Source organism: Leucoraja erinacea, chromosome 22 (assembly GCF_028641065.1).
Source record: "Leucoraja erinacea ecotype New England chromosome 22, Leri_hhj_1, whole genome shotgun sequence".
Taxonomy (NCBI): Eukaryota; Metazoa; Chordata; class Chondrichthyes; order Rajiformes; family Rajidae; genus Leucoraja; species Leucoraja erinaceus.
In genome coordinates, this window is record NC_073398.1 from 5137904 (window position 1) to 5149849 (window position 11946).

The window sequence follows — 11946 nt, forward strand, 5'->3', positions numbered from 1 at the left end:
TTTGATCGCTGGTCGGTGGGGACTCGGTGGGACAGAGGGACAGTTTCCACACTAAGCTACAACTAAACATCATGCCTTATGATGAGAAATACTGAAAGCACCATATTCATGCAACATTTTTAACAATGAGCTTTTAGTGCTTATTTATTCTTCCTCAATATATTTCCAACATACTACTTCCACTGCAAGGGCATAATTTAGGTAGCATCGTAAGTTTAGTTTATTTTAGTTTTAGTTCAGTTTACCAAGACCTCGACGGTGGAACAGGCGGAGGACGATGGCCGACCTTAGTGGAGCGGCGCAACGGCTGGGAAGGCGGATGAAGGCTGCAGCAGAAAAGGGTCTCCGGTCGTCTTGGGCTCCATGCCACTGGATCCTGACCCAGATCTGTCAAGGACCGTGGGGTGTGTCTGCCTGTGCACCAGTCTCCCCACGTTAAACAAAGTCACGCACAGGCGTCCTCCATATAGGGACTGGCACCCTGGAGACACCCATGGTCAGCCATGACCGAAGGGGGCCTAAGAAGAAAAATAACTAAGAAGTTCAGTTTAGATTATTGTCACGTGTAACGAGGTACAGTGAAGAGCTTTTGTTGCATGCTAACCAGTCAGCGGAAAGACAGTACACGATTACAATCGAGCCATCCACAGTGTACCGATGTACAATATAGGGAATAACGTTTAGTGCAAGATGAAGTCCAGTAAAGCCCGATCAAGGATAGTCTGAGGGTCTCCAATGAGGTAGATAGTAGCTCAGGACTGCTGTCTAGTTGTGGTAGGATGATTCAGTTGCCTGATAACAGCTGGGAAGACACTGTCCCTGAATGTGGAGGTGTGCGTTGTCACTTAATTGTTGGGTTATCAGTCTGAACTCTAGACCATTGATTCAAAAACCTGTCCAAATCCCAACGTGTCAGCTGGAGGTAATTGAGTGCCACACGTTCATAAGTACTGAAACAGGCCCTTCAGCCCATCATGTGCATGCTGATCACCAAGTGATGATCCCTATATTTAAGGATAAGGGGGAAGTTTTAAGGATAAGGGGGGAAGTCTTTTAGGACCGAGATGAGAAAAAAAAAAATTCACACAGAGAGTGGAATTCTCTGCCACAGAAAGTAGTGGAGGCCAGTTCATTGGCTATATTTAAGAGGGAGTTAGATGTGGCCCTTGTGGCTAAAGGGATCAGGGGGTATGGAGAGAAGGCAGGTACAGGATACTGAGTTGGATGATCAGCCATGATCATATTGAATGGCGATGCAGACTCGAAGGGCAGAATGTCTCCTGCACCTACTGTCTATTGTCTATTGTCATCTGTACTCATTCAAAGCACCCGCATTTGCTCCATAGATTCCCATGCTTCGGTGATCAATTAAGCGCTTGTTTTTTTTCCCATCTGATCTCTTAAAGATTCAGACAAATAGGTTGAGACTTAGATATAAAGACACAAAGTGCTGGAGTAACTCAGCGGGTCAGGCAGCATCTCTGCAGAACATGGGTGGGTGACATTTCAGGATGGGACCCTCCCTCACACCAACCTGAAACGTCACCTATCCATGTTCTCCAGAGTACTTTGTGTCTTTATTGGTAAACCAGCGTCTGCAGTTCCTTGTTTTTAGGGTTTAGGTTTATTACAGTCACATGCATCAAAGGTTGAAAGGTCAGTTTATTGTCACGTGTGCCAATTAAGGTACAGTGAAACTCCAATGGCCATTGGGGTACAGTGACAAGCTTTGTATTGCATGCCATCCCACTGGATCAGGTAACACCATACATAATTACAATCAGGTCACACTCGGGTACAATAGTGACAGTGTAGGGGAAGATACATTGTGCAGAATGTAATTGTTTGCATTGTACAGGTCCACCACTGATTTTACGGCACTCTTAGTTCCAGAGCCTTTCTGGATTATCCGTTTTGCTGGGCCAACGGAGGCCACGGTCTTGGGGTGCCGAGATACCGACATAGTCGGCTATGGGAAGGGATCTGCCGGCTCCAGCAGGGTCGGGGGGTCCCACCGATTGGCACGGAAGTCCCAATGAGGTCGAGATCGGCCACCTCACCCGACATAGGCGCCACATTATCGGGGGGGACACGAATGGGGGGGGGGGGGGGGGAGGTTTTGTCCGGATTAAAGTGGGGTCTGGACCATCATATGATGGAAAATCGGTGGTGGACCTGCATTGCGTCTGGTCCAGAAGCAAAGTCCAATGTCCTCAGAGGGGTTGAGATGCAGTTGTACCATAACCACATGTAAATGACATTTGGACAGGTGGCACGGAATAGGACCGGTTTGGAGGGATGTGGGGGTAGGACCAGCGTAGATGGGCATCTGTGTTGGCATGGACAAGTTGGGCCGAAGGGCCTGTTTCCGTGCTGCGTGACTCTATGACTAAGTAACAGGTAAGAGCCATGTTCAGAAGACCAATCGGCCCATCATTTTTATCACTGAGAAGTTCAGCCATGAATGAACGAATTAATTAATGGATGATTGAATGAGTGAATGGATGAGTGAATCAGTGATGAGTGAATGAGTGAATCAGTAAATGAATGAATGAGTGATGAGTGAATGTATGAATGAGTGAATGTATGAATGAGTGAATGTGAGTGAATAATGAATGATGAGTGAATAAGTGAATGAGTGAATGATGAGTGAATGAGTGAATGAATAAGTGAATGGATGAGTGAATGGTTGAGTGAATGAATGAGTGAATGATGAGTGAATGATGAGTGAATGAGTGAATGAATGATTGAGTAAAATGAGTGAATGAATGAGTGAATGATTGAGTGTGTGAATGCTCTATCATCACACGAGGTGAGGATGCTGAAGGTGTGGTGATTATTTGGTGTATGTGTGGGGGGCACTGGTGGGGATGAGAGTGTGGTAACCCTTCCCTCTATGTCGGCAGGACATGGCGTGCATGAGGGAGAAGGCAGCCGAGGCGGAGGCTCTGATTCTGGAGCTGGAGGAGAAGTTGCGGAGGGCAAGCATGGACGACGGAGGCGTCATGGAATTGCTGAGGAAGATCCGCGAGGCCAATAATGCCGAGATGCAACAATACCGGTACCAAACCGAGCAGAACTACAACCAAAACGTAAGCTCAACCCTCCCTGAGCCTTGTCGCGAGGCAGAAGGCCATTCGGCCCATTGTCAGTGTTCAGGGGTCTGTGACAGTGCTCCCTTCTCTTCTCTACACCCCTTCTCCCCCTCCACCCAGGAAGAGGTGGCGCAGCAGTAGAGTTGCTGCCTCACAGCGCCAGAGGCCCGGGTTCCATCCTGACTACGGGTGCTGCCTGTGTGGAGTTTGTACGTTCTCCCAGTGACCCTATGAGTTTTCCCCGGGTGCTCTGGTTACAGTGGGGTCGATTGGCAGATGGGTGGATCAAGGCTAGGAGTGAAAGGGAGACCAAAACATGATGGAGAAGATGAGGAGGAGTGAAATGCAAATCCGGAGAGAGGGAGGGATAGCAGGAGTTCAAGTGAGTTTATTGTCATGTGTCCCTGTATAGGACAATGAAATTCTTGCTTTGCTTCAGCACACAGAACATAGTAGGCATTTACTACAAAACAGATAAATGTGTCCATATACCATGATATAAATATATACACACATGAATAAATAAACTGATTAAGTTAAAATAACAGATAATGGGTTATTAATAATCAGAGTTTTGTCCGAGCCAGGTTTAATACGCGCAGCAGGCACGACACGCAGAGGGAGAAGAGGAGGGAAGAGACTGCGACCTAAGACTTTTGCCTCCATCACAGTGAGGAGATGCTGGGTGGACTCACTGTGGTGGATGTTAATGTGTGTTTATTGTTGTTTTATTGTATGGTATTATATGTATTATATGTATGACTGCTGCAATTTCGTTCAGACTTCTGAATGACAATAAAAGGCTATCTGTCTATCTATCTATCTAATAGCCTGATGGCTGTGGGGAAGTAGCTATTCCTGAACCTGGTTGTTGCAGTCTTCAGGCTCCTGTACCTTCTACCTGAAGGTAGCAGGGAGATGAGTGTGTGACCGGGATGGTGTGTGGGTCTTTGATGATACTGCCAGCCTTTTTGATACAGCGACTGCGATAAATCCCCTCGATGGAAGGAAGGTCAGAGCCGATGATGGACTGGGCAGTGTTTACTACTTTTTGTAGTCTTTTCCTCTCCAGGGCGCTCAAATTGCCGAACCAAGCCACGATGCAACCGGTCAGCATGCTCTCTACTGTGCACCTGTAGAAATTAGAGAGAGTCCTCCTTGACAAACCAACTCTCCGTAATCTTCTCAGTAAGTAGAGGCACTGATGAGCTTTCTTGATAATTGCATTAGTGTTCTCGAACCAGGAAAGATCTTCAGAGATGTGCACGCCCAGGAATTTGAAGCTCTTGACCCTTTCAACCATCGACCCGTTGATATAAATGGGGCTGTGGGTCCCCCTCCTACTCCTTCCAAAGTCCACAATCAGTTCCTTGGTTTTGCTGGTGTTGAGGGCCAGGTTATTGTGCTGGCACCGTATGGACAGTTGCTCGATCTCTCTTCTATACTCTGACTCATCCCCATCAGTGATACGTCCCACAACAGTGGTGTCGTCAGCGAACTTGATGATGGAGTTCATGAGGAATGAAAAGAGGAAGGGGAGGGTGGGGGGGGGGTAGAAGGAGGGGGATGGTAACATAATGCCAGATTATGGGAATTTTACTGTGCTCTTACCCTGTGGCCATAGTTTAGGTGCGATTAGTTTATTATCGTCACCTTTACAGATGTACAATGAAAAGCTTTTGTTTGCATGCTATCCAGTCAGTGCTGCCTGTGCGGAGTTTGCACGTTCTCCCCTTGACCTGCGTTGGTTTTCACCGGGTGCTCCGGTTTCCCCCCCACCCTCCAAAGACGTACAGGTTTGTACATTAATTGGCTTTGGCAAAAATTGTAAGTTGTATATTGCTCCCAGTGTGTGTGGGATAGAGTTAGTGTGTGGCGATTGTTGGTCGGTGTGGACTCGGTGGGCTGAAGGGCCTGATTCCGGCTGTATCTCTCAACTCTAAACTAAACTAATGAGAATCATCAGCTAGCGAGTGGTCTTGTACGCCCATCTACCTGCGAGACCTTTAAATTCTCTTTAATTGGACACTATCGGCGTTGAGTTTTTAGTTTTGAGTTTTGTTTAGTGTAGTTTAGTTTAGAAACATAGAAACATAGGTGCAGGAGGAGGCCATTCGGCCCTTCAAGCCAGCACCGCCATTCGTTGTGATCATGGCTGAACGTTCCCTATCAATAACCCGTGCCTGCCTTCTCCCTATATCCCTTGATTCCACTAGCCCCCTAGAGCTCTATCTAACTCTCTCTTAAATCCATCCAGTGACTTGGCCTCCACTGCCCTCTGTGGCAGGGAATTCCACTAATTCACAACTCTCTGGGTGAAAAAGTTTTTTCTCACCTCAGTCTTAAATGGCCTCCCCTTTATTCTAAGACTGTGGCCCCTGGTTCTGGACTCGCCCAACATTGGGAACATTTTTCCTGCATCTAGCTTGTCCAGTCCTTTTTATAATTTTATATATAGAAACAGTGAGTAGGGTTTAGAAACTCTACCGCTGCTCCACCGTGCCACCCTGATTATTCACTGTTCATACTAGTTCTCACGTATGATGGCTTTGTTTGTGTATTTTTAGACCAGGGATGGGGTCAGGCTATTAATTGGCATTGCAGTAGTTGATCATAAAACGTGGCTCCCACTCCCATTCCCACTTCCTCCTGTTGTCCCGTCACAAGTTAGCACAGCCTGTGCTCGACTGACCACTGGACGTTGTTCCCGTTGCTTCCTGAGTGACACTGTTGCATTCCCCCTGTCCCTGGGGGAGGGTGGGCTGTACATCACAATCAAGTCACCACACTTTTACTTTAGTGTGGGAAATTAAAGCAGGCTGATTCCACAGTGTATCTCCGAACTAAACTATACTAAACTAAACTATACTAAACTAAACTATTCTAAACTAAACTCTAAACTAAACTAATCTAAACTAAACTAATCTAATCTAAACTAATCTAAACTAATCTAATCTAAACTAAACTAAGACTAATAATAAGCTAAACTAATCTAAACTAAACTAATCTAAACTAATCTAATCTAAACTAATCTAAACTAATCTAATGTAATCTAAACTAGACTAAACTAAGATAAGATAAACTAAACTAAACTAATCTAAACTAATCTAATTAAACTAATCTAAACTAAACTAATATAAACTAATCTAAACTAAACTAAACTAATCTAATCTAATGTAATCTAAACTAGACTAAACTAAGCTAAACTAAGCTAAACAAAGCTAAACAAAGCTAAACAAAGCTAAACTAAGCTAAACTAAGCTAAACTAAGCTAAACTAAGCTAAACTAAGCTAAACTAAGCTAAACTAAGCTAAACAAATCTAAACTAAACAAATTCACAAGTTATAGGAGTAGAATTAGGCCATTCGGCCCATTGAGTCTACTCCACCATTCAATCATGGCTGATCTGCCAATGACCATTGGAATCCTCTTGCAATAATTTAAGCTTTGGTTGCAAAGCTTTCATTATGTCAGTGCGGCACGGTGGAGCAGCGGTATATTTGCTGGCTTACAGCGCCAGGGACCCGTGTTTGATCCTGACTGCGGATGCTGTCTGTACGGAGTTTGTACATTCTCCCCAACCAAGCTAAACCAAATTAAACTAAACCCCGACAGAGTCCAATTAAAGATAGTTCAAAGATCTCCAACGAGGTAAATGGGAGGTCAAGACCGCTCTCTAGTTGATTGATTAGTTTAGTTTAGTTTAGTTTAGAGATACAGCACAGAAACTGGCCTTTGGCCCACTGAGTCCGCACCGACCAGCAATCCCCGTACACTAACACTATCCTACACACATTAGGGACAATTTACAGTTTATCCCAAGCCAATGAACCAACAAACCTGTACGTCTTTGGAGTGTGGAAGGAAACTGAAGATATCGGAGAAAACCCATGCAGGTCACGGGGCGAACGTACAAACTCCGTACAGACAGCACCCATAGTCAGGATTGAACTCGGATCCCTGACGCAGTCAGGCAGCAACTCTACCGCTGCGCCACCTTGCCGCACTGACATAATCAAAGCTTTGTAACTAAAGCTAAAATGATTGCAAGAGGGTTCCGATGGACACATTTCAAAATTAAACAATGCATTTAGTGAGGTACGTGGATAGGGCAGGTTTAGAGGGATACGGGCCAAATGCAGGCAGGTGGAACGAGTGTAGATGGGGCATGTTGGCTGGTGTGGGCAGGTTGGGCTGAAGGGCTTGTTTCCATGCTGTATCCCTCTGTGACTCTATTTGCCTGCATTGAAGAAGCTGGAGATGTTGGACACACTTCAGCAGGTCAGGAAACATTTAGTTTAAAGATACAGCATGGAAACTGGCCTCTCGATTCACCAATTCCATGCCGACCACCAATCACCCGTTCACAGTAGTGCTATCCAACTTTTCCATCCACCCCCTGCTGGGCCAATTAACCTGCAAACCCATACGTCTTTGGGATGTGGAAGGAGACAAGCACCCAGAGGAAACTCACACCCACACAGGGAGAGCATGCCAACTCCACACAGACAGAGAGCATCCAAGGTCAGTATCAAACCTGTGTCTCTGGCGCTGTGAGGCAGGGGTTCTACCAGCTGTGCTACCGTGCGTGCTGCCCTTGTTGGATATAGTTGGTAATCTTGTACACTCTGGAGTTTAGAAGGATGAGGGGGAATCTCATTGAAACATATAAGATTGTTAAGGGCTTGGACACGCTAGGGGCAGGAAACATGTTCCCAATGTTGGAGGAGTCCAGAACCAGGGGCCACAGTTTAAGAATAAGGAGTAAGCCATTTAGAACGGAGACGAGGAAACACTTTTTCTCAGAGAGTGGTGAGTCTGTGGAATTCTCTGCCTCAGAGGGCGGTGGAGGCAGGTTCTCTGGATGCTTTCAAGAGAGAGCTAGATAGGGCTCTTAAAAATAGCAGAGTCAGAGGATATGGGGAGAAGGCAGGAATGGGGTACTGATTGGGGATGATCAGCCATGATCACATTGAATGGCGGTGCTGGATCGAAGGACCGAATGGCCTACTCCTGCACCTATTGTGTATTGTCTATTGAATATTTTAATTGCCACCCACAGGTGATGGATCTGACATTGTGCCTGAACAAGGAACGCATGCAGTTGGAGCAGATTCAGCAGGAAAATCAGTGCCTTCGTCAGCACGTCAACAACCTAACGACGGAGATTAAATTGCTACAAGACAAGGTTAGTGAGAGGGGAAAGGCAGAGAACGCTGGTAATATTCAGCTGTTCGGGCAGCGTCCGTGGAGATACGCAGCAGGTCGCTCAGCGTCTGTGGAGATACCCAGCGTGTCTGGGGGGCACAGTGGCGCAGCGGTAGTCGCTGCCTTACAGCACCAGTGAGCCGAGTTCGATCCTGACCACGGCTGCTGTCTGCACGGAGTTTGTACGTTCTCCCTGAACCTCGTGGGTTTTCTCCAGGTGCTGCGGTTTCCTGCCACACTCCAAAGACGTACAGGTTTGTAGGTTAATTGTGTTTTGGTAAACATTGCAAATTGTCCCGAGTGTGTGTAGGACAGTGCTTGTGTATGGGGACCGCTGGTCGGCATGGAAACGGTGGGCTGAAAGGAATATTTCCTTGCTGTATCTCTAAACTAAACTAAACCTTCTCACACAAAGGGGGGTGGGTGTATGGAACGAGCTGCCAGAGGAGGTAGTTGGAGCAGGGACTATCACAACGTTTAAAAAAAATATTGGGACAGGTACATGGCGAAGACACGCTTACAGGCCAAACGCAGGCAGGTGGGATTAGTGTATATGGGACATGTTGGGTGGTGTGGGAAAGTTTTGCCGAAGTCACTGTGTGACTCCAATTCTCTAAGAGCGTTTGAGTGAAGCTTTGAAATGTAAATCATTGGTGATGGCAGTAAGGATTTATTTTCACTCCAAGCTTTAATGAGCAACAGGCCCAGATTTAAAAAAAAATAAAATCTAAATACTTGGCCACGATTTGTGGATTTTGCAATCCAAGTGGTCAACATCGATAGCTATTGAGTTGCGTTCAAGTGCAGGCGATAGTTCTGCTGAGCTCAGCTATTCCCAAATAAGATTGATGGGGGCAGAAATTAACTAAAACCTCTCTGGGCCTCTCAGAGGGCGGTGTTGTATTAGCTGGTGTTACTCCATACACACACGGACACAGAGTGCTGGAGTAACTCAGCGGGTCAGGCAGATCCCTGGAGAACATGGATAGGTGACGTTTTGGGTTGGGACCCTTCCTCAGACTGATTGTAGTGGGGGGGCAGGGGAGAGGCGAGTGATAGTGATAGGTGAACACAGGCAAGGGGGAGGGGGGGGTTGATAGGCAGATGGTTGGAGCAAAGGCCAGAGATTAACACAGAAGGTGTGAGTTGGAAAGATTGGAGAGCCGCAAATTGTGAAGCCAGAGGAGGGAATGTGGGAGTGGGGGGAGGGGCGGGGGGAAAATACAAATGAATCCAGGTGGGGCAACAGGGGTGGAGGAGGGGGGCGGGGGGGAGGGGGAAGAAGGGGGGGGGAGGGGGGGATGGTAGGGAGAATGGGAAGGGGGAGGGGTGGTTGTTAGCGGTTACCTAAATTTGGAGAATTCAATGTTCATATCAATGATAGACACAAAGTGCTGGAGTAACTCAGCTGGTCAGGCAGCATCTCTGGAGGAAAAAGGATGGGTAACGTTTTGGGTTGGAACTCTTCTTCAGACTCGGTTTCAGACACGAGAGGCTGAAGAAGGGTCCCGATCATCGATGTTCAGTCCTGGGATCTTAGGGTCCAAGAGTTACTCCAGCACTTTCTGTCTATCTCTGGTACAAACCAGCATCTTCTGTTCCTTCCTGCCCATGTCATAAAAGCCCATTTGCCTCACGGCGCTAGAAACCGGGTTTTGATCCTGACCGCGTTTGCTGCCATGTGTGGAGTTTGCACGTTCTCCCTGTGTCCGCGTGGGTTTTCTTCGGGTGCTCCGGTTTCCTCCCACACTCTAAAGACGTGCGGGTTTGTAGATTAATTGGCGGCTGTAAAAATTGCCCTTGGTGTTTAGAGAGTGAAAGAGAGAGATTCAAGATTCAAGAGAGTTTAATGTCATGTGTCCCAGATAGGACAATGTAATTCTTGCTTTGCTTCAGCACAACAGTATATAGTAGGCATGAATAAATACAGAACAGAACAGATCAGTGTGTCCATATACCGTTGATTATATATGTACACACATAAATAATCAGATAAAGTGCAATAGGCTATTAATGTTCAGAGTTTTCTTTGAGTTGAGTTTAATAGCCTGATGGCTGTGGGGAAGCAGCTATTCCTGAACCTGGATGTTGCAGATTTCAGGCTCCTGTACCTTCTGCCTGAAGGCAGCGGGGAGATGAATGTGTGGCCAGGATGTGTGGATCCTTAACGATGCTGCCAGCCTTTTTGAGGCAGCGACTGCGATAGATCCTTCGATGGCAGTGAGGTCAGAGCCGATGATGGACTGGGCAGTGTTGTGGGATAACATAGAACTACTGTGAACGGGTGATGGATGGTCGGCATGGACCGGAGGGCCTGTGTCCATGCCGTATCGTTACAGGAAGATCCCAGCTCTCTCACTCACTAACCACCTCACCTGCCCCAGGTGGCACATCTCACCTGCCCCAGGTGGCACATCTCTATAACAATGCATTGATGCCGGATTTGTACAGAGAGACACGTAGGGGTCCTCTGCCGTGAAGATTATTTAGTTCCACTATTCATTGCCCACCATTCTTCAACTCATCTCTGCTCCTTTGAGTATTTTCCACATTTGGTAGAAGGCCCTGGACCGAGTAAGTTATTGCCAACCAGTGGCGTTGCCAGCTCAGTCCCTTGGCTTATGTGGAGGAAGGAACTGCAGATGGTGGTGTACACCAAAGATAGACACAAAGTGCTGGAGTAACTCAGCGGGTCAGGCAGCATCTCTGGAGAACATGGAATACGTGCAATTTACAAATTGCAATTGACAAAGTGCACCGAGTGCACAAGGACTAGGGACTATTTACAATGTTTATGCAAGGACAGTTCCAAAACCTGGTAACAGAGGAAGGGCCTGAACAAACACTCAGACCCGGGTTCGATCCTGACTACGGCTGCTGTCCGTACGGAGTTTGTACGTTCTCCCTGTGGCCTGCATGGGTTTTCTCCCGTTGCTCCGGTTTCCTCCCACATTCAGGTTTTACTGTACTTTGGCTCAAATGTCACCATGCTAAATTCCTTAACATTCCCATTGGACTAGACTAAATGTTGTAGCGTGTAGAATGGAGGGCAGTGCCTGCTTCATCAATTGGGAGTAGAGGAGAAGAGAAGACAGGGGAGAGGGGAGGAGAGGAGAGGGGAGGAGTGGAGAGGGAAGGGGAGGTGAGGAGAGGAGAAGGGAGGGAGGGGAGGAGGAGGGGGGAGGGAGGAACGGAGAGGGATGGAGGAGAGGAGCAGCGGGGGAGGGAGGAGAGGAGGGAGGGAGAGAGGGGGGGGAGGGGAGGGAGGGAGGGGAGAGGAGAGGGAAGGGAGGAGCAGGAGGGAGGGAGGAGAGGGGAGGAGAGGAGGAGAGGGATGGAGAGGAGGAGCGGGGAGGGAGGGAGGAGAGGAGAGGGAAGGGAGGAGCAGGAGGGGGAAGAGGAGAGAGCGAGGAGAGGAGAGGGGATGGAGAGAAGGAGCGGTGAGGGAGAGGAGGAGCGGCAAGGGAAGGGAGGAAGGAGGGAGGGGGAAGAGGAGAGAGGGGGTGAGGAGAGGGGGAGAGGGAGGGAGGGAGAGGCGAGGGAGAGGAGGAGGGGCAAGGGAAGGAGGAGTGTGGAGGGGAGATGGGGGGAGGGGGGGGAAGGAGGAGGGGGGGGGAGGGATGATGGGGTGTGGGTGGAGGG

General features: G+C 47.9%; 1 protein-coding gene across 1 annotated transcript in view; it reads left to right on the top strand.

The window, feature by feature from the left end:
- LOC129708032 (lamin-B2-like) overlaps positions 1–11946 on the top strand; it is a 98611-nt gene that overhangs the window by 50661 nt on the left and 36004 nt on the right. Inside the window, exons 7-8 of the mRNA XM_055653574.1 lie at positions 2907–3092; positions 8159–8284. Coding sequence (XP_055509549.1) covers positions 2907–3092; positions 8159–8284 — 312 coding nt within the window. The remainder of the gene's footprint in view (positions 1–2906; positions 3093–8158; positions 8285–11946) is intronic.